The sequence below is a fragment of the Acanthochromis polyacanthus genome, chromosome 3 (genome assembly GCF_021347895.1).
Source record: "Acanthochromis polyacanthus isolate Apoly-LR-REF ecotype Palm Island chromosome 3, KAUST_Apoly_ChrSc, whole genome shotgun sequence".
NCBI classification, from domain to species: Eukaryota; Metazoa; Chordata; class Actinopteri; family Pomacentridae; genus Acanthochromis; species Acanthochromis polyacanthus.
The window spans coordinates 1,607,923-1,627,349 of record NC_067115.1 but is presented as its reverse complement, the minus strand read 5'-3'; the positions used below and the strand labels follow the sequence as shown (position 1 = coordinate 1,627,349).

The window sequence follows — 19,427 nt, the reverse complement described above, 5'->3', positions numbered from 1 at the left end:
GTTGTTTTGTGTCTCTATGTGGCTGTTTTGTGTATCTTTGCGGTTGTTTTGTCTCTCTTTGTGCTTGTTTTGTGTCTCTTTCTGGTTGTTTTGTGTCTCTTTGTGGTCGTTTTGTGTCTCTTTGTGGTCATTTTGTGTCTCTTTCTGGTTGTTTTGTGTCTCTTTGTGGTCGTTTTGTGTCTCTTTGTGGTCATTTTGTGTCTCTTTGTGGTTGTTTTGTGCCTCTTTGTGGTTGTTGTTTTTTTCTCTTTGTGGTTGTTTTGTGTCTCTTTGTAGTTGTTTATCTTTGCGGTTGTTTTGTGTCTCTTTGGTTGTTTTGTGTCTCTTTTTTATCATTTTGTGTCTCTTTGTGGTTATATTGTGTCTCTTTGTAGTTGTTTTGTGTCTCTTTGTGGTTGTTTTGTGTCTCTTTGTGGTCGTTTTGTGTCTTTTTGTGGTTGTATTGTGTCTCTTTGTGGTTGTTTTGTGTCTCTATGTGGCTGTTTTGTGTATCTTTGCGGTTGTTTTGTCTCTCTTTGTGATAGTTTTGTGTCTCTCTGTGATAGTTTTGTGTATATTTGTGGTCATTTTGTATCTCTTTCTAGAAGTTAAAGTGGAATATTCCTTTTGCCTCATGCACAGACTTAAAATAGACAAACTAATACAAAGGCACTCACCTGATGACGACTTGCTTCTGACTCGTTTGCTTCCTCTTCGTCCTGAGATCTCCGTCGTCAGCAAAACGAAACAACAAAATGCCACTAACGTCCATCTGAGGCTCATTTTCGCTCTGATTTCAGCAGTGGAGGCTCGCTGCGTGAATGCAGAAGGCACAGCTTTATTTTTTGTTCCTGCAGCTCGAAGGTTGTTGTTTTAGAGCGTGATCAATATTCACACTGACCTTTAGTCAGCAGGCGAAGATCCTCTCGGCCTGGTGACCTGAAATGAGCTGCAGCCGGAAAATTAGTCCTAATTGTGAAGTTTGTACAGATTTATGTCTCTTTCTGGTGGTTTTGTGTCTCCTAGTAATCATTTTTTGTGTTTTTTTTAGTCGTATTTGTTGTCTCTATGGTCATTTTGTGTCTCTTCATGGTTGTTTTGGGTCTCTTTAGTTGTTTTGTGTCTTTTGTGGTCATTTTGTTTCTCTATTTGATCGTTTTGTGTCTCTTTGTGTTTTTTTTTTATCATTTTATGTCTCTTTGCGATCATTTTATGGATTATACTTCTTTAACTGTTTGCTTTGTAGGTAATTTAGAACAGTTCAGTTTAGATACATTTTCCCCCATTCCAGTATATTACCTGTTGTTTTTATTTAATAGGTTTAGTCACAACATTACACAAAAACATGACTTTACGGTCCTTATGTTTGTCATAATCTTCATCTTCTTCACCTTCACTTTATCCTGCTTCACATTTCTCTGTTATATGTTGTGCTTATTTACCGGTTTAAAGAGTCACGACTAGAAGTCGACGAGCAGATTCGATCCGCCGACCTCGGGGTTCGTTTATGGTAGTTTCGGTAGACCAGTTCATATTGGGCCATTACTTCCGGCAACGCAGTGAAGACGAGCTCCTATTGGCTGATTGGTCTCAGCTTGCCGATGATTGGCTCATTCGCCGCCGCAGTCAGCAACAGCCAATCATCTGCGGTCAGGTGCGCACTACGGCAAGTTACTGCCACCGTAGCATCGTAGTGAGGACTGAGTTTCCTACCGGACACCGTTAAATTAAGGAATAAACCATCCGCACCGGGCGTCTTCACCTGCCCGGACAGAGTTTTAACCGTGTTTGGTGTCATGTTGGACCTCAGTCACTGTCTCTGGATCTTTTCTCACCACCGGACTCACCGTTATGGAAGGCAAGTTCAATGTCTGCTGCCGCGTTAACGCTTGTTTTCGGCCGCTGTTGTCGAGTTTGTGTGTTTCTGTGGCTGACATGTTGTGTTTAACTCCGTGTTTTAAAGGAGATGATGCGGCTCGGCCTGGCAGCCATTTCAGAAACTGAGAAAAATCCCCCAAACTGTAGTAAATGTCGAGTTTTAGCCATTCTGTCGTCAGGTTTTTATTTATTCACTCATTTCATGTTTGAATAAGCGATTTTAAAAGTGAGTTTTAAATTCAACTTCAGAAACAAGAGCAGTTTTTACAAAACTAGCAGGTGGTGTTTTGTCTCTGTGGTCGTTTTGTGTCTCTTTGTGGTCAGTTTGTGTCTCTTTGTGGTCAGTTTGTGTCTGTGGTGGTTTAGTGTCTGTTTATAATTGTTTCTTCGCTTTGTTGTCGTTTTGTGTCTCGTGATCATTTTGTATCTTTGTGGTCGTGTTGTGTATCTTTGTGGACATTTTGTGTGTCTTTTTGATCATTTTGTGTCTCTTTGTGGTTGTTTTGTGTCTCTGTGGTCATTTTGTATTTTTGTTTTTGTTTTGGGTGTCTTTATGGTCATTGTTTTGTTTCTCTTTGTGGATGTTTTGTGTGTCTTTGTGGTCGTTATGTGTCTCTTTGTGGTCATTTTGTATTTTTGTTTTGGGTGTCTTTGTGGTTGTTTTGTGTTACGTGATCATTTTGTATCTTTGTGGTTGTTTTTGGGTGTCTGTGGTAGTTTTGTGTCTCTTTGTGGTCATTTTGTGTCTCTTTTGGTCGTTTCGTGTCTCTTTGTTGTTTTTGTGTCTTTATGGTGGTTTTGTGTCTCTTTGTTTGTCAACAAGAGCAATTTTGACACAAGCTAGCAAGTGTATCTTGGTTCTGTGTCTCTGGTGTGGTTTTGTCTCTTTTCCATCATTGTGTGTCTATTGATGGTTAATGCATGTCTCTGTAATTATTGTGTGTCTCTTTATGGTGGTTTTGTGTCTCTATATGGTGGTTTTGTGTCTCTTTCTGGTCGTTTTGTCTCTCTTTGTAAGTATTTTGTGTCTCTTTGTGGTCATTTTTTGCTGCTCAGCAACTAGAGCAGTTTTTACAAAAGCTGGCTAGTGCCACATTGGACTGCTACCCGGTCTGCTAGCTGAAGGCTAATCTTCTGTTAGCTGCTGTTGTGTTGCCGTCAAGATTAGGTTTGTGACTTGCATAATTTATTAGCATTTCCAGTTTTAGAGCTGCTGGCTGTTCAGTTTGTGGATGTCCATTTGGAATCTGTTCTTGTGTGCGTCTATTTGTTGGCGTTAGCGTAGCTGTCGAGCTAATTTCCAGTTATCTAGCGTTGTGTGAGTAACACTCAGCCTGTCTGCATGACGTGGCAGCATTGTGTTGTTAGCTGCTTTCTGAATTTACACTTTCCTGTTTATTCTTCAAACACTTACAAGTATTTAGATTTTCAGAGCTTCTGGGAGTTTGTGGTTGTTTGGGGAAGTGGTGGGTTTATAGAGTCAGACTATTTTACCACATTAGTTCAGAAAACTTAGATAAAAATGTGTCCCCAGGAGGGCAATTAATGGAGCGTTACAGTGAAAATACTGATTATAAACCAAGCTGTACATTAAAGCAGTCCTATATAGAGCGTACTGGTGTTCTCTGTTCTGATAGTAGTTTGAATTTATGAAAAAGGACTACCGCCCGAACAGGGACTTGAACCCTGGACCCTCAGATTAAAAGTCTGATGCTCTACCGACTGAGCTATCCGGGCTCTGACAGACTGTTCTTTAGAGGCTGAATTTATAGAAATATCTGCACAGATTTCCTCATATGTGTGTTTTGTCTTTATGTTTTTGTCAGGATCAGCACTCCTTTTCCCAGATTACCCAGCAGCCTCGGTACGACCGCTGGTTAAACCTGAGAGTAGCGGTACAGGGACACTGATGTCACTGCTGCTGTTAGCTCGATTTAACACGTAAAAAAAGCTACACGGACAAATATAAACACAGTAAATATAGATAACCTGTACAGATATTAACACAGTGATACGCTTCCTGTGTTAAACTGCTTTTTGAGGCAGATCTGTGTTCGTCTGTGCAGTTACCGACAACACCAATACCACATTTAGTTTTTTTGCTTTTCAGAATAAAAGCACCACTACTACACACTAGAAGAAGACATGTTGGACAGACTTTTTTAAAGTTTACTAAATAATTTGGGAATTTGCACTGTATGTTGGGCCTATTGCATCAACAGTTAAACTGCTAGTTAAACTTCAGACCACGGGTGTTCATCATGCAGCTCGCGGGCCCACAATCGGCCCTCCAGAGGGTCCAGTCCGGCCCGCAAGACGACTTTGTGTGACTTGACTTTACAGAGAAGAACTGCAGATTTGTAAAACTATTACTTTAAAATAATTTCTAGAACATGACAGGTTGTTTTGATCATAAAGTAAAGTACTAGATTGTTCGTTTGTCGTTTTGTGTCTCATTTTTGTAATATATTGTCTTGTTTTTGTTATGCTTTGGTCTTTTTTTGTCTAACTTTTGTCGTTTGCCTCATGTTTTTGTCGTTTTGTGTCATGTTTTTGTCGTTTTCTTTCCTTTTTGTCTCACTTGTGTTTATTGCCTTATTTTTGTAGTTTTGTTTTTTTTCTCAGTTGTTTGTCTTTTTTTTAGTCATTTTGATTCTCGCTTTTGTCATTTTTTGCCTCGTTTGTCATTCATTGTCACATTTGTCTAATTTTTTGTCTGTTTTTTTGTTCTTTCACGTCGATCTCGTTTTTTGTCATTTTATTTCTCACCTTTGTCGTTTTGTGTCTCATTTTTGTAATATTTTTCAATTTTTTTTGTCATTTTGGTAAACCTGAGTAGAAGTAAAAAGGGGCATGAAAAAAAGACTGTAAGAGAGAAGACTACATGCACACACTCAGAATTATTTCCTTTTTTTTTTGGTAAAACATTGTTGCTGAACTGTCCGTGCATGTCATCAGCTAAAGTGTGTGAAAAATATGTCCCTCTGGATTTGGTTGAAGCTCTTGTGCAGATTCCTAAAGACCGTAGAGAGAACAGGCCTTAGCCTGAACACCTCTATAAACCGACTTTATGTAATTAATCAGTTATTCTGTGGTTCTGCTTTTAGCTTCAGTTAAATGTCACCAGTTTGTGCTTTTATTTTGAAGGCGCCTAACGTCAAACAGGAAGTCTATGAAGCTAATATGGGGCGCTTTCTTGAGATAAATACGATCGTGTAGCTTCTACTTATATAGACAGAGGAGAAATAGCCTTTAAGTGAAACCTGAAAGTAGAAGTATAACTCATACAGAACGATGCCGTGGCGCTTCGAGTTAACAAAGAGGAAATTTAAAGCGATGGTCGGAGCTAAAAGTGGAAATCCGGCAGCAACCAGCGGAGCTAAGCGGCTAATGTTAGCATGAGCGGCTCGGTGCAGAATTAATGTTTGGATGAACGTTGTCGAGGCGTTAGCGGCACAACAGTGTTCACAATAAACCGACGCGTTGATACGGTGTTTGAGGATGTGAACAATGAAGGTTTATTTGCGCCCAATGGAAGGTGATCAACAGGTGGCTCCGTGGCGCAATGGATAGCGCATTGGACTTCTAGTCAAGCACTTGAGGAGTGATTCAAAGGTTGTGGGTTCGAGTCCCACCGGAGTCGCATTTTTGCCCTGTTTAGCCACTAAAAATGCCGTTTTTACATTAAACACCGGTGGTTAACTCGATTATTTTGGGATAGTGATGTTTTAAAAGTGTATAACTGACTCATTTTAAATAAACTATGTGTTTTGGATGTAATGCAGAGTACATTAAATTCAATTTACATTTGGAATTTACATTTAAATGATCAATGCACGATCATAAGTCACTGAAAAACGTACAAATATAAACAGTGGATACCCAGATAGATTATTCTGTTTTCATTCTACTCCACCAGTCTGCGTTTTTACCTTGTGTGTATTTTATTCAATTCTTTTGTATTTTTGATGTTTTATCTGCTTATTTGTTATTTATTTTAATATATGAGCCTTGAAAGTTGCTGTGCTGTGTATTTTAGCTTTAAAAAAGTTATTTTGCTTTAAGGTTAACTGAAACCCGTTCAGCTGGTTTAAATCAAACCGCACTTAACATTGTGCAACGTTACTTCTCTGAATCTCCATAATTTCATTAAATTTCTTCTCTATTCCACTGCTTGAGTTCAATCCAGTATATAAAGTGACATTAATAGTGAATAAACTAACAACCAGCCATTGTATTTATTTATTATTGCATGTATTTGTAGTAAAACATGAGTTGGAACGTCCTACTTTTGGATGTAGAACGCCACAAGTCGTTCATTTTCAGTCACCTGATGAGTTAAACTCTTTTTATGTGAGGTTGAAGCAGAAAGTCTGATGGGCCTGAAAGCTGTTATCTCTGACTGAGGCTTTAGTTTTTGTTGAGCCTTTTTGCTTGTAGAAACTTTGTTCAGGAAGATTTTTCAGTAGCTCAGAGGACAAGCTGCTTTTTACACAACCTAGTAAGAGAATGTCTGTCAGTGCTTTCAGCTGAATTTAGAAACACAACACTTCCTAAACACGTTTTGAGGCTGAACGTGTGGGAGTCTATCACTGTGTTTGCTTGCGGTCTTTGTAGGTGGAAGCTGAGTTAGTGAGGATGACTCCTGCTGCTGTCATCTCTGAGCTCCTCACACATCTTTACCTGCACATGAGGAACATCACTCCTGTAGAACGCAGCTATGTTTGTCATTATTATAAAAAGATGGTGAGCTGTCAGAGAGTCAGCCTAAATAATGTTTACACACATCAGGAAAAGAAAAACTTACATAAATATTTCAATACCAAATTATTCAGACGTCACCAGATTAATAAAAGTTATCTTTGGCTTCTACAATTCCAGGAGGTGCTCAGAGTGGCTTCCAGATGTTTCTGTTGTTGCAGACGTCACCTGTTGATGCTCCATTCATGAGGGGAGCGCCATCTGCTGGGAAAACGTGGTACAACAGGACACAGAGTTCTCATGATTTGATCAAACTTAGGAAGAGGTTTCTACATGTGAAGAAGTACTGATACAAATGAAATATTTATCAAAGTTTTCCTGATGTGTGTTCATTACTCTGGCTAACTTAATGAGAACTAAACTGACACTAATTGTTGCTCTGAAAGCTTCTTTAGTGAAACCCGGCTGGTGTTCTGCTTTAAACAAACTGCTGCTGAGGTCCCTGTTTTTAGCTTTAACTCACAGTTTCTGAATGAGCTGATAGTTGTATTTTTACTGATCAATGTAGACGTTATAACTGATGGTAACATTTACTGATCATATAGTCAGCATGACATCATAACAGTCTAACATTCTGACTGATACTGTGTTGGTCCCTTTATGCTGCTAAAACTCCTCTGACCCAGTGCTTCATCAGAACCTCCTGTGGGTTCCAGGGTGGGTCCTACCTACACCAGGCTGATCCTGGACCATCCCACAGATGCTCCATCAGACCTGGATGTGGGGAGTGTGGAGCCCAGGTGAACCCTCAGCAGGACAAACCACTCCTGAGCGGCTTTGGTTTGTCCTGCTGAGGGTGGCAGCTGGCATCAAGGACTGCTGTTTCCATGGAGACAGGGGGTTGTTTGTCCTGCAGTGTTTAGGTGGTGGTACATGTCAAACAGCCACATGAACGTCAAGGTTTACAGCAGAACGTTGCATTAGAACAGATGATGGATGATGGTGTCTTCAGCTGTCAGAGGTCAGAATGTTGTGGCTGATGGTGGATCTTCTGCCTTTACTCTGACATCAGAGTTCTACAGAGTGTGGTATGTGTGCAGAGCAGAAGAGATTTACTTTATTGGATGCAGTTTTAGTGGTCCATCAGAGAAAATCACATCCATGTACAGATTTTTATTAATTCCAGGGCTGGTTCAGTAAAGATTAGAATAACTGCATCAGATAATTCTTTGTCTTAGTTTGAATTTTGCAGACTGAGACGGTTGAGAAGGTTTGCAGTTCTTGTTTAAGCAAAATATGTTAGAATAAGAGATCTTATTGTCATCGTGCATGAAATTATCTGCAAACCAGCAAAGTGCATCAGTCTGAGGTATCTACAAACAAATAAGTCAAGAACAATGACAGGTCACCAGTCTGTCACAGGGCTACATATACAGACACACATTCACACTTACAGGCAATTTAGAGTAACCAATTAACCTCAGCATGTTTTTGGACTGTGGGAGGAAGCCGGAGTACCCGGAGAAAACCCACACATGCACAGGGAGAACATGCAAACTCCATGCAGAAAGATCCCAGGCCCAGGCTGGGATTTGAACCGGGGATCTTCTTGCTGCAAGGCCAAAGTGCTAACCACTACAACACTGTGCAGCCCCTATAGAGAATCTTCAGATGAAAGCACACCATCAGTTCAGTTTGTATATTCAGTAGTTATTCATTTAAACCAGTAGATGGAGCCTGTGGGCTGGGTGCCGCTCTGTAACGGAGCAGTGATTCTCCAACAACAGACCGACCAACGGGACATAAAGGGAACAGAAAGACGACTACAGAAGTAATCAGAGGAAGAGAGTCTCAGTGGCATGTTGGTTATGGCGCTGCTCAGGACGTCTGTGGCCTTTCTGCTTCACCTGGCCTCCTCTCTGGCGGTAAGAAGCACCAGAAAATATTAATTAATATAATAAATACCATGCTGGGAGATTCCTGCTCATTCCAGGGTTTATAGGGTTTAATTCTCTGGTTTAAAATGAGTTCATACGACTGCTGCTCACTGTGAGATTGTTTCTGTGGATTTATTTAAAGTTATCTTAAAAACAAAGCGTTTATTCTTTGATTTAGTTCAATTACCAGTTTAAAGAAATCCCACTGCAGCATGCAGAAGTTGGAGGATGTTTTAGGAGTTTGTATATCCATCATAATAAACAGATTCTTGTTGCTATCATCTAGAATTTCACTGTGAATCAAAGACTGAAGTGAACCCAATCCAGGACTTTTCCAGAACCTCAGCTGGTCTGAGCTTCTTCTCCTGATAAGATCCTGGAAATATCTTCTGTTTGCTCCATCCTTGGTGCACATTATTTTGAAGTTCCCGCTGTGTTCCTGTTTCTTCACTGACCTGCTCTGAAGCTTCTTCTTGGACGTTCAGGTCTTTCTCTGATGCAGCTCAGATGATCTCCTGGTTGTAGCTGCAGCTCTTTGACTCCACATTAAACCTCCTGGAGATTCTTTCTGTGGCTGAATTTGCAGATCGGCCCGGTCCTGAATGTTTTATTTCTAATGGAATGGAGAATGGAAACAAAGCTGTCTTGTCGCGCCGCGTGACGACGTATTCATCCACTCCAGTTCCACGTATCCAGTAACGACGGAACACCGTAGGTCGATGACATCCTAAACCGAGGACCTCCTGTATTGTAGTAATCGACAACTAATCGATTAGAATCGATCAAGAGTGGACTTTTCAAGTAGCGGTTTGATGACAGCAGATTCAGCAGCGTGTCAGTGAAGATGTATTGATCATATCTGATGTGTTGAAGGTTAAACCTCCTCAGTCTGGTTTGGATGAATGTAGAGATCTGCAGGTGACCCGGTCTAAACACACATCAGGTCCTCCAGATGTTCCTCCTCCTTCTGAAGGTCTGGTTCTGTCTCCATCCAGGCTCCGGTGCCCTGTGAGGACAAAGTGGTCCGGCTGGAGGCGGAGATCCAGAACCTGATGAGCGTGATCAACGACCAGCACCGCTACATCCTGGAGCTCCACAGCAGCCAGGCCCATCAGCTGCAGCACATCCCCAACTCTCATCTGGGCGTGGACAACCTGTACAGAGGTACCACAGCGTCTACACAACGTCTACACAGCGTCTACACAACGTCTACACAGCGTCTACACGTCTACACAACGTCTACACAGCGTCTACACATCTACACGTCTACACAGTGTCTACACAATGTCTACACAGCGTCTAAACAATGTCTACACAGCGTCTACACAGCGTCTACACAGCGTCTACACAGCGTCTACACATCTACACAACGTCTACACAACGTCTACACAACATCTACACAATGTCTACACAACATCTACACAACGTCTACACAACGTCTACACAGCGTCTACACAACGTCTACACAACGTCTACAAAACATCTACACAACGTCTACACAACGTCTACACAGCGTCTACACAACGTCTACACAACGTCTACACAACGTCTACACAACGTCTACAAAACATCTACACAACGTCTACACAACGTCTACACAGCGTCTACACAACGTCTACACAGCGTCTACACAACGTCTACACAACGTCTACACAACGTCTACAAAACATCTACACAACGTCTACACAACGTCTACACAGCGTCTACACAACGTCTACACAGCGTCTACACAACGTCTACACAACGTCTACACAACGTCTACACAGCGTCTACACGTCTACACAACGTCTACACAACGTCTACACAACATCTACACAACGTCTACACAACGTCTACACAACGTCTACACAACGTCTACACAGCGTCTACACAACGTCTACACAACGTCTACACAACATCTACACAACGTCTACACAACGTCTACACAACGTCTACACAGCGTCTACACAACGTCTACACAACGTCTACAAAACATCTACACAATGTCTACACAACGTCTACACAACGTCTACACAACGTCTACACGTCTACACAACGTCTACAAAACATCTACACAATGTCTACACAACGTCTACACAACGTCTACACAACGTCTACACAGCGTCTACACAACGTCTACACAACGTCTACACAGCGTCTACACAACGTCTACACAACGTCTACAAAACATCTACACAATGTCTACACGTCTACACAACATCTACACAACGTCTACACAACGTCTACACAACGTCTACAAAACATCTACACAACGTCTACACAACGTCTACACAGCGTCTACACAACGTCTACACAGCGTCTACACAACGTCTACACAACGTCTACAAAACATCTACACAATGTCTACACAACGTCTACACAGCGTCTACACGTCTACACAACGTCTACACAACGTCTACACAACGTCTACACAACGTCTACACAGCGTCTACACAACGTCTACACAACGTCTACACAACGTCTACACAGCGTCTACACAACGTCTACACAGCGTCTACACAACGTCTACACAGCGTCTACACAACGTCTACACAACGTCTACAAAACATCTACACAATGTCTACACAACGTCTACACAACGTCTACACAACGTCTACACAACGTCAACACAGCGTCTACACAACGTCTACACAACGTCTACACAGCGTCTACACAACGTCTACACAACGTCTACAAAACATCTACACAATGTCTACACGTCTACACAACATCTACACAATGTCTACACAACGTCTACACAGCGTCTACACAACATCTACACAATGTCTACACAACATCTACACAACGTCTACACGTCTACACAACGTCTACACAGCGTCTACACAACGTCTACACAACGTCTACAAAACATCTACACAATGTCTACACAACGTCTACACAGCGTCTACACAACGTCTACACAACGTCTACACAACGTCTACAAAACATCTACACAATGTCTACACAACGTCTACACAGCGTCTACACAACGTCTACACAGCGTCTACACAACGTCTACACAACGTCTACACTTTTTGTTGTTTTGTGTTTCGTTTTTGTCTCGTTTTGTATTTTTAGTCTTATTTTGTCATCTTGTGTTTCGCTTTATTCATTGTTTTGCGTATTGTTTTTGTCGTTTTGTGTCCTTTTTTGTCTCACTTGTGTGGTTTGTGCATTTTTTGTCACTTTGTAAATTTTTTTTGTCTCATTTTTTGTGTCTCATTTCTGTAACACTTTGTCTTGCTTCTGTCTTTTTTTTTGCTTTTGTTCGTCTGCCTTTGTAGACGCTCTATGATCTATTAGTTGTAATGTGTAAATAACAAACTGAGGCATAATGTTGTTGAAATTAAACTTATTTTTCCTAAGAACTTTGAGGTTCTTCATAATGTTTTGTAAAAAGAGTTTCTTCAATGTGAGCATTTTCAAAACGTACTTTTTTGCACTAAAACAAATAATTGTGGATTCGTTTAATTCCATTTGCCAAAAGAAGAGGACGTTCAAAGGTTAATTTTCTTTTGTAGTTCTGGGTAAAATCTTCTTCCACACTTTGACACTATCTTTATTGTCTGACTGTCACAGTTTATAACATGCTAGCTAGTTTTAGCTCACTGTTTATAACATGCTAGCTAGTTTTAGCTCACTGTTTATAACATGCTAGCTTGGTTTAGCTCACTGTTTATAACATGCTAGCTTGTTTTAGCTCACTGTTTATAACATGCTAGCTTGTTTTAGCTCACTGTTTATAACATGCTAGCTTGTTTTAGCTCACTGTTTATAACATGCTAGCTTGTTTTAGCTCACTGTTTATAACATGCTAGCTTGTTTTAGCTCACTGTTTATAACATGCTAGCTTGGTTTAGCTCACTGTTTAAAACATGCGAGTTTGTTTTAGCTCACTGTTTATAACATGCTAGCTTGGTTTAGCTCACTGTTTATAACATGCTAGTTTGTTTTAGCTCACTGTTTTAGTCAACAGCAGGATCTTTAAAAACATTAAATTGTGATTAAAGCCGGTGTGTCTAACCTGCTCAAAGTGTTGTTGGAGAATCTGTCAAAAATAAATCCCATAAATAATTAGTTTGAAACATTTATTCTTTCTTTTTCTGATTGCTTTGTAAAAGGATGATTGTCTCAGATTCATTTTTGATTGTTATTATTAGCATTGATGCTTCAGAATTACATTTTGGTGCAAAAAATTCAAACTTTTATTTCCTGGTGTTGTTTTGACTGTACAGTACCATTAGCACTCGGAGCAGTAGGCCAATTATAAGAGTAATTTTGAACCACTTTTTAATCATTTTGGGCCATTTTGGACCAATTTTAAGAGTCACTCTGAACCACTTTTTAGTCACTTGGACCTTTTTTTTTTTTTTTTGCCATTTTGGACAAGTTTGAGTCATTTTAGACATTTTTTTGAGTCATTTGGGCAAATTTTGAACCATTTTGAAACAATTTTTTATTAGTTTTGATGGTGTGAATTGAACAAGGAACTGCAGAACTATTTGTAAAGTCGCCGTGTTGGACCTTCTGCCTTTTAATGTAGCTTTAAACTCATGTCCATGAGCTATAGATGCATAGATTAATAAAAACATGAGCTTTTGTCCTGTTTCATCCCAGCAAAAAGACCTTCAGAGGCTCACAGTTGAGTGTTTCCATTGGTTTCTTTGTGTGCAGACTGCTCCGAGGTGTTTGCAGACGGTAACGTGGCCAACGGGCTCTACGTCATCCGCCCAGACGGATCTCCCACAGCGCTGAGCGTCTACTGTGACATGAACAACGGAGGAGGCTGGACCGTCTTCCAGCGCAGGAAAGACGGCAAAGAAAGCTTCGACAGGTGTGTAGACGAAAACAGGAATTCACGCTTCAACACTGTGAACAAACCCGTCATCGGAGTGTCCGCTGTGTGTGCAGAGCCTGGGTGGAGTACAAGCATGGCTTTGGAGATCTGTTCTCCCCCGAAGGAGAGTTCTGGTTGGGCAACGAGCCTCTGCACCAGCTCACCTCACAAGGTTTGTACCTGAGTGTCGGTACGTCAGATGTTACAGGACGGTCGCTTTGTTTAACGCGCTTCTCTTGCAGGAAATTATGATCTTCACATCGACATGGAGGACTTCGAGGGAAATCAACGCTACGCAGAGTACAAGAACTTCAGAGTGGACGACGAAAAGGTGAAACAGAAACATGGCAAAAGGAAAATGAGCATGATAAGTGTTTACAAGGTACACCTTAACCCTCTGAACCTCAAAACCTGTCAGCTGGTCTGAATTTTACAGCAATTCAAATTACAGGAAGTTGTTTTTTCATCTTGAATCATCATTAGAACAAAAATTACACAAAGTAATTCAGGAGAACCTAAAACCATCAGCAGAAGGTTGATCTTGGACACAGTTGGATGTTTCAACCAGACAATGAGTCCAGACTTACATCAGACGTGGTAAAGAAATGGTTCCATCAGGCTGGAATGAAGGTTCTAGAATAAAAGTTCTAGACTGGTCTCCACGAAGTGCTGACTTAGACCCATCAAGAACCTGAAGAACCAAATCTGAAGCAGAAAGAGAAAAAGTTTAGTTGAACAGCAGCAGAATTGGTGGTTCAACATGTCTCTTAAAATCGGTCCAAATGGTTTAAAATTTGCCCACAATGACTCAAAAATGTGTTGTAAATGACTCAAACTTGTCCAAAATGGCAAAAATGGTCCAAAATGACTAAAAAGAGGTTCAAGATTACTCTTATAATTGGTCCAAAATGGTTTAAAATTTGCCCAAAATGCAAAAAAAAAAGTTGTAAATGACACAAAAATGTCCAAAATGACCAAAAATGCCCCAAATTACCAAAAATCTGTCCAAAATGAGTAAAAACTTGTTCAGAATTACTCGAAATCTGTCCAAAATGACCAAACCTGTCCAAATTGACTCAGAAATTACTTGAAACCTGTCCAAAATTACTTTAAAAATTGGTCAGAATTGAAATAGGTTAGGGTTAGTTGTTATTAAACTGCACAAATTCTGGTAGAATTCCTCAAAAAGTGTTCAAAATGACAAAACGAGATACAAAACAACAAAACGAGACAATACAAATAAGACACAACACAGAGATGACAAATAACTCTGAAAGGAATCTCAAAGCTAGTGGATGAATAAATAAATGCATCATGGCTCAGAAACAGTGAAGCAGGTTGTTGGAGATCCATCCATCATGGAGGAACATCTTCATACTGATGATGAAGAGAGGAAAAGTCTGTAGAGGCTGAAAACATGGAGGTGGTTAAATATCTGTGGTTTGTGTTGTGTGTTTTCTAATGGTAATAGCTGTGAACAACTGGAGAGATGTTGGAAAACAAATAATCAGATCAATGCAACTTTGAGTTCTCTCCTCCTTCATGTTCTGTTTTCACAGAGCTGCTGGACTTTAGATTAAAAATGGACCACAATGAGTTAAAACGAGGGAAAAAAAAATCTCAGAAAGTGCTGCTTGGGGTTCAGAGGGTTTAAAGCTTCGAACCGGGTCTAAACTTGTAAACAGTGAAGATAATCTAGAGTCTTCAGCATGGCTTTGATCAATAAATCTGAGATCGACTGCACTTGTTCTCTTCCTCTGAAGCAGCTGTCCTCTGTCTGTCCTCCTCCTTTAACCTTGCCCTCTCCATTTCCCATAACACCGGGCCTCATGTAGACTAAGCATGCTCAACTGCCTCTGCTGTGCAAACAGCAGCAAGGTTGTCTGGCTGTTCTCCTTCGTTCTTACGCCTCAGTCTTCAAACTTCCTCTGTCCTGTGGTCCTCACTTTTGACTGTTTATGTGACACTTTAGACATAAATCAGACGCTAATCCAAACCTTGCTGTGTGTGTGGGTGCCTCTAAAGGACCAGTACCAGCTACATTTGGGGGAGTACTCTGGGAACGCCGGCGACGCTCTGAACGAAGCCCACAAGCAGAGGTGGAACGGTCCCTGTTTGATGCCCGGCGGCGTCAAATTCAGCACCTACGACCATCCCAACGAGGTGGAGCCGGATCCCGACGACGTCCGCTGCATCCGGCACAGCAAGTCGGGCTGGTGGTTCAGCAAGTAATGCTAACACTCTGCAGGTTTACTCCAACTCTGGGCTTAAAGGTGGAGTCAGAGGTTCTAATCCACAGAATGATTAGGTTCCAACAGCGCCCTCTGGTGGGCCGTATGTTTGACACCTCTGCAGCAGAGACTGAGCCTTAATATTTGTATTATAATATCGTAGAATTATAGCTTCATTATATCAGTTAAATTATTCTCCATAAGTAATAAAACTGTTGTTTCTCAGCCTAAATATGTATTACAGCTGGATAAAGTGGTATTTTCTGGGACTTTTGTAGAATTTTAACACTAAATATATAAATTATTTAGAAAAAAAAATCACACTATTAACTGTAATTGTAATAAAGTTTACATACTCTTTATGACAGGTAGGTTTAGTGTTCTGGAGGCTTTTATCTCCAAGAACACCAAACCGACCACCAAGCATGGAGGTGGCAGTATCATGCTCTGGGCTTTCTAGAAGAGCTTCTGGACTGTTTCAGACTGGATGTTGGACTGGTTCTGGACTTTCTTGGGACTGGTTTATGTTTAGTTCCAGTCTTGGTTCTCCTGGTTCTGGATGTGATTTAACCCGTTACGCTTCAGTGTACCGCCGGCGGTACACTTACTAATTTGCATAGGAATTTCAAGAATGTCCGACGGCTGCAAACACGATTATACAAACACTATACGCCGATGGAAAGCTTAGATTCTCATGAATCCGCCGGTATAAACCACTTTCAGATGCGATTACCACAGCGGGTGAGAAAAACACATTTGTCCGACAAAAACAAATATTCATCTATCCGTTCTCTATACACGGCTTCAACGCACACAGCGCGACTCACATTTCCGGGTTCATTATTACACACAGATGAAAATATTCCACAAAAAACGGCCATAATCCAACCTTTTACATCCAGACGGAACAAGCCAGTAAACTATTTTATCCAAAACATGTCCTGAAGTCGTATAAAATCCCCGAATCGGTTGTTTTCAAGGAAATGCACCTCGCGATGCGCGTCCAATATTCCCTGTATTTTTCATCATTTTTTTAATTTACAAATAGAATATTAGCGATTTTTTGTACTGAAAACGGCTGGAATTGACTGAAGCTTAAAGGGTTAAAGTTGGTTAAGGATTTATTTTACTCTGGATCTGGTCCTGGATGAGGACTGGTTTAGGACTGTGTTGTCACTTTTTTAGAAGTAGTTTAAGTTTGGTTTTGGTCCCAATATTGTAGTAATTTTTGAAAGTAAAAACAGTAGAATCTGAGACTTTACAGAAACCGTGAACATGTGTGTTTGATCACTTTGTTTCCTCGCTGCAGGTGCGACTCGGGGAACCTGAACGGTCATTACCACGACGGGCCGTACAAGGCGATGACGGACGACGGCGTGGTGTGGTACACGTGGCACGGCTGGTCCTACTCCATCAAATCCGTGGTCATGATGCTGCGAGCCGCTGACCTGGATGCACACCTGGACGACGGCAGCAAGGCGGCCGGCAGCACCGTGCCTCCTCCTCGTCGTGCTCCTCCTCCTCCTCCTCCTCGTCCTCTTCCTCCTCGTCGTCCTCTTCCTCCTCGTCGTCGCGGTCAGTAAGGTCCCAACACCGGAGCTGGAAAAGCTTCACACACGTGAAACCTCGAAATAAAAACCAGGCTGGCTTCAATCTGATGTCGTATCGTATTTATTGTGTCCAAAATAAAACAGGACCATGTACATCTGAGGCATTTTTGGGTACATCTGAGGTTTTTCAGGACAAACGACAAACAGTTTATTTTTATTTGGGTTGAGTTAAAACGGAGCCTGGAGGGTTCTCAGAAGTTCAGCTTTGTTCTGTTTGGGCACAAAGGGTGTGAAGGGTTCCTCTGTTAACGAGGGGTTTGAGGGGAAAGCAAGGGGAGAAAAGGCCGACGCCCTCCGTTAAACAAACTGCATATTTCCTCAGACGGTGGTGTTCAGCATCCAGGGGTGATTACATTCCACAGAGCAGATTAAGGTAGAGGTTGTGAGGACTGACAGAGGAACAGACATCCGCTGGATCAATAATTCACTGATCAGTGATTGAGCTTCGCTCTTTGGGAAGAACAAAAAAAAAATCTCTTTAAAAAGAAGGGAAAAGGCAAAAAGAACCCCAAACAATCCATGCAAGTCCACCACGAGGTACCCGTCATTTTAAGATCCTCCAAACCCAAACAACTCTGTTTCCACAGAATCCAAGGTTTTCTCTCATCCCGTCTCTGGAGGGATGGCCGAGCTGTACAGCATAACAACGAGGGAGGTGAGATATCTATGTACAGACCCTGAGGTGTGCCTGCTGCTCACGTTCCTTCACAAAAAGAAGGAAGGAGTTGGAGCTCCAGGCGCTTTTAGTTCGGAGCGTGGACGGTCCTACGCTCTGCTTAAGTGCATCGGTGCCGCTCGGTTCCTTCTAAACGTACAAGTCCGACTTCAGGCGGCTATCTGGGCGATAACGGGGCGGCTGTGGGGAAGGAGGCGGAGTTCCTGGGGGAGCCAAAGGGGGAGGTGGGGGAGAGGCGGCGGGGGCTCGCCAGCAGGTCGCCGTTATGGAGCTTCCACAGCAGCTCCTCGTTCTCCATCGACAGACGCTTGTTCACCTTCGACTCCTTCTGGAGGGTCTGCTGCAGGATGGCCTGCTCTGTGGACAGCTGCCTGCAGGGGGAGACAGAGACGTCAGGGGGAGGCAGAGGGACGTCGGGGGAGGCAGAGGGACGTCGGGGGGAGGCAGAGGGACGTCGGGGGGAGGCAGAGGGACGTCGGGGGGAGGCAGAGGGACGTCGGGGGGAGGCAGAGGGACGACGGGGGGAGGCAGAGGGACGACGGGGGAGGCAGAGGGACGTCGGGGGGAGGCAGAGGGACGTCGGGGGAGGCAGAGGGACGTCGGGGGGAGGCAGAGGGACGTCGGGGGAGGCAGAGGGACGACGGGGGGAGGCAGAGAGACGTCGGGGGAGGCAGAGGGACGTCGGGGGGAGGCAGAGAGACGTCGGGGGAGGCAGAGGGACGACGGGGGAGGCAGAGAGACGTCGGGGGAGGCAGAGGGACGACGGGGGGAGGCAGAGAGACGTCGGGGGAGGCAGAGGGACGTCGGGGGAGGCAGAGAGACGTCGGGGGAGGCAGAGGGACGACGGGGGGAGGCAGAGGGACGACGGGGGGAGGCAGAGGGACGACGGGGGGAGGAAGAGGGGCGACGGGGGAGGCAGAGGGAGAGGCAGAGGGGGGAGGCAGAGGGAGAGGCAGAGGGGGAGGCAGAGGGAGAGGCAGAGGGGGGAGGCAGAGGGAGAGGCAGAGGGAGAGGCAGAGGGAGAGGCAGAGGAGAGGCAGAGGGGGGAGGCAGAGGGAGGAGGCAGAGGGAGAGGCGTCGGGGGAGGAAGAGGGACGACGGGGGGAGGCAGAGGGACGTCAGGGGGAGGCAGAGGGAGAGGCGTCGGGGGAGGCAGAGGGAGAGGCGTCGGGGAGGCAGAGGGAGAGGCGTCGGGGGAGGCAGAGGGAGAGGCGTCGGGGGAGGCAGAGGGAGAGGCGTCGGGGGAGGCAGAGGGACGTCAGGGGGAGGGAGAGGCAGAGGGGGGAGGCAGAGGGACGACGGGGGAGGCAGAGGGAGAGGCGTCGGGGGAGGCAGAGGGAGAGGCGTCGGGGGGAGGCAGAGGGAGAGGCGTCGGGGGGAGGCAGAGGGAGAGGGCGACGGGGGAGGCAGAGGGACGTCGGGGGGAGGCAGAGGGATGACGGGGGGAGGGAGAGGCGTCGGGGGAGGCAGAGGGAGAGGCGTCGGGGGGGAGGCAGAGGGACGTCGGGGGAGGCAGAGGGGAGTCGGGGGGAGGCAGAGGGACGTCGGGGGGAGGCAGAGGGACGTCGGGGGGGAGGCAGAGGGGAGTCGGGGGGAGGC

At 43.7% G+C, this 19,427-nt stretch overlaps 2 protein-coding genes, 1 long non-coding RNA gene and 2 other non-coding genes across 6 annotated transcripts in view; 2 read left to right on the top strand and 3 right to left on the bottom strand.

The window, feature by feature from the left end:
• Positions 1-3,521: 3,521 nt before the first annotated feature.
• Positions 3,522-3,594, bottom strand: trnak-uuu (transfer RNA lysine (anticodon UUU)). The gene has a single exon. It is a non-coding gene; the product is annotated as a tRNA-Lys (tRNA).
• A 1,814-nt stretch (positions 3,595-5,408) lies between these two features.
• trnar-ucu (transfer RNA arginine (anticodon UCU)) lies at positions 5,409-5,500 on the top strand. Its single transcript is given in 2 exon segments — positions 5,409-5,445; positions 5,465-5,500. It is a non-coding gene; the product is annotated as a tRNA-Arg (tRNA).
• A 2,147-nt stretch (positions 5,501-7,647) lies between these two features.
• Positions 7,648-17,007, bottom strand: LOC127533477 (uncharacterized). 2 transcript variants are annotated; one of them, XR_007941215.1, is made up of 3 exons: positions 16,883-17,007; positions 13,899-14,016; positions 7,648-9,649 (listed from the first exon to the last, which is right to left on the bottom strand). It is a non-coding gene; the product is annotated as an uncharacterized LOC127533477 (long non-coding RNA). The 2 variants fall into 2 exon arrangements; XR_007941216.1 differs by having other exon boundaries at positions 7,648-8,477.
• On the top strand, positions 8,358-17,200 carry LOC110967814 (fibrinogen-like protein 1). The gene is made up of 7 exons (XM_022217534.2): positions 8,358-8,483; positions 9,491-9,659; positions 13,149-13,308; positions 13,386-13,483; positions 13,554-13,642; positions 15,337-15,539; positions 16,852-17,200. The coding sequence occupies exons 1-7, from the start codon at positions 8,418-8,420 to the stop codon at positions 17,123-17,125; spliced, it is 1,059 nt and encodes a 352-aa protein (XP_022073226.2). The 5' UTR covers positions 8,358-8,417; the 3' UTR covers positions 17,126-17,200.
• The window catches only part of LOC110967815 (microtubule-associated tumor suppressor 1 homolog), a 73,875-nt gene continuing 71,645 nt past the window's right edge, over positions 17,198-19,427 (bottom strand). Inside the window, 1 exon segment of the mRNA XM_051945887.1 lies at positions 17,198-18,199. Within this exon segment, the coding sequence (XP_051801847.1) occupies positions 17,986-18,199 (214 nt within the window). The 3' untranslated portion in view covers positions 17,198-17,985.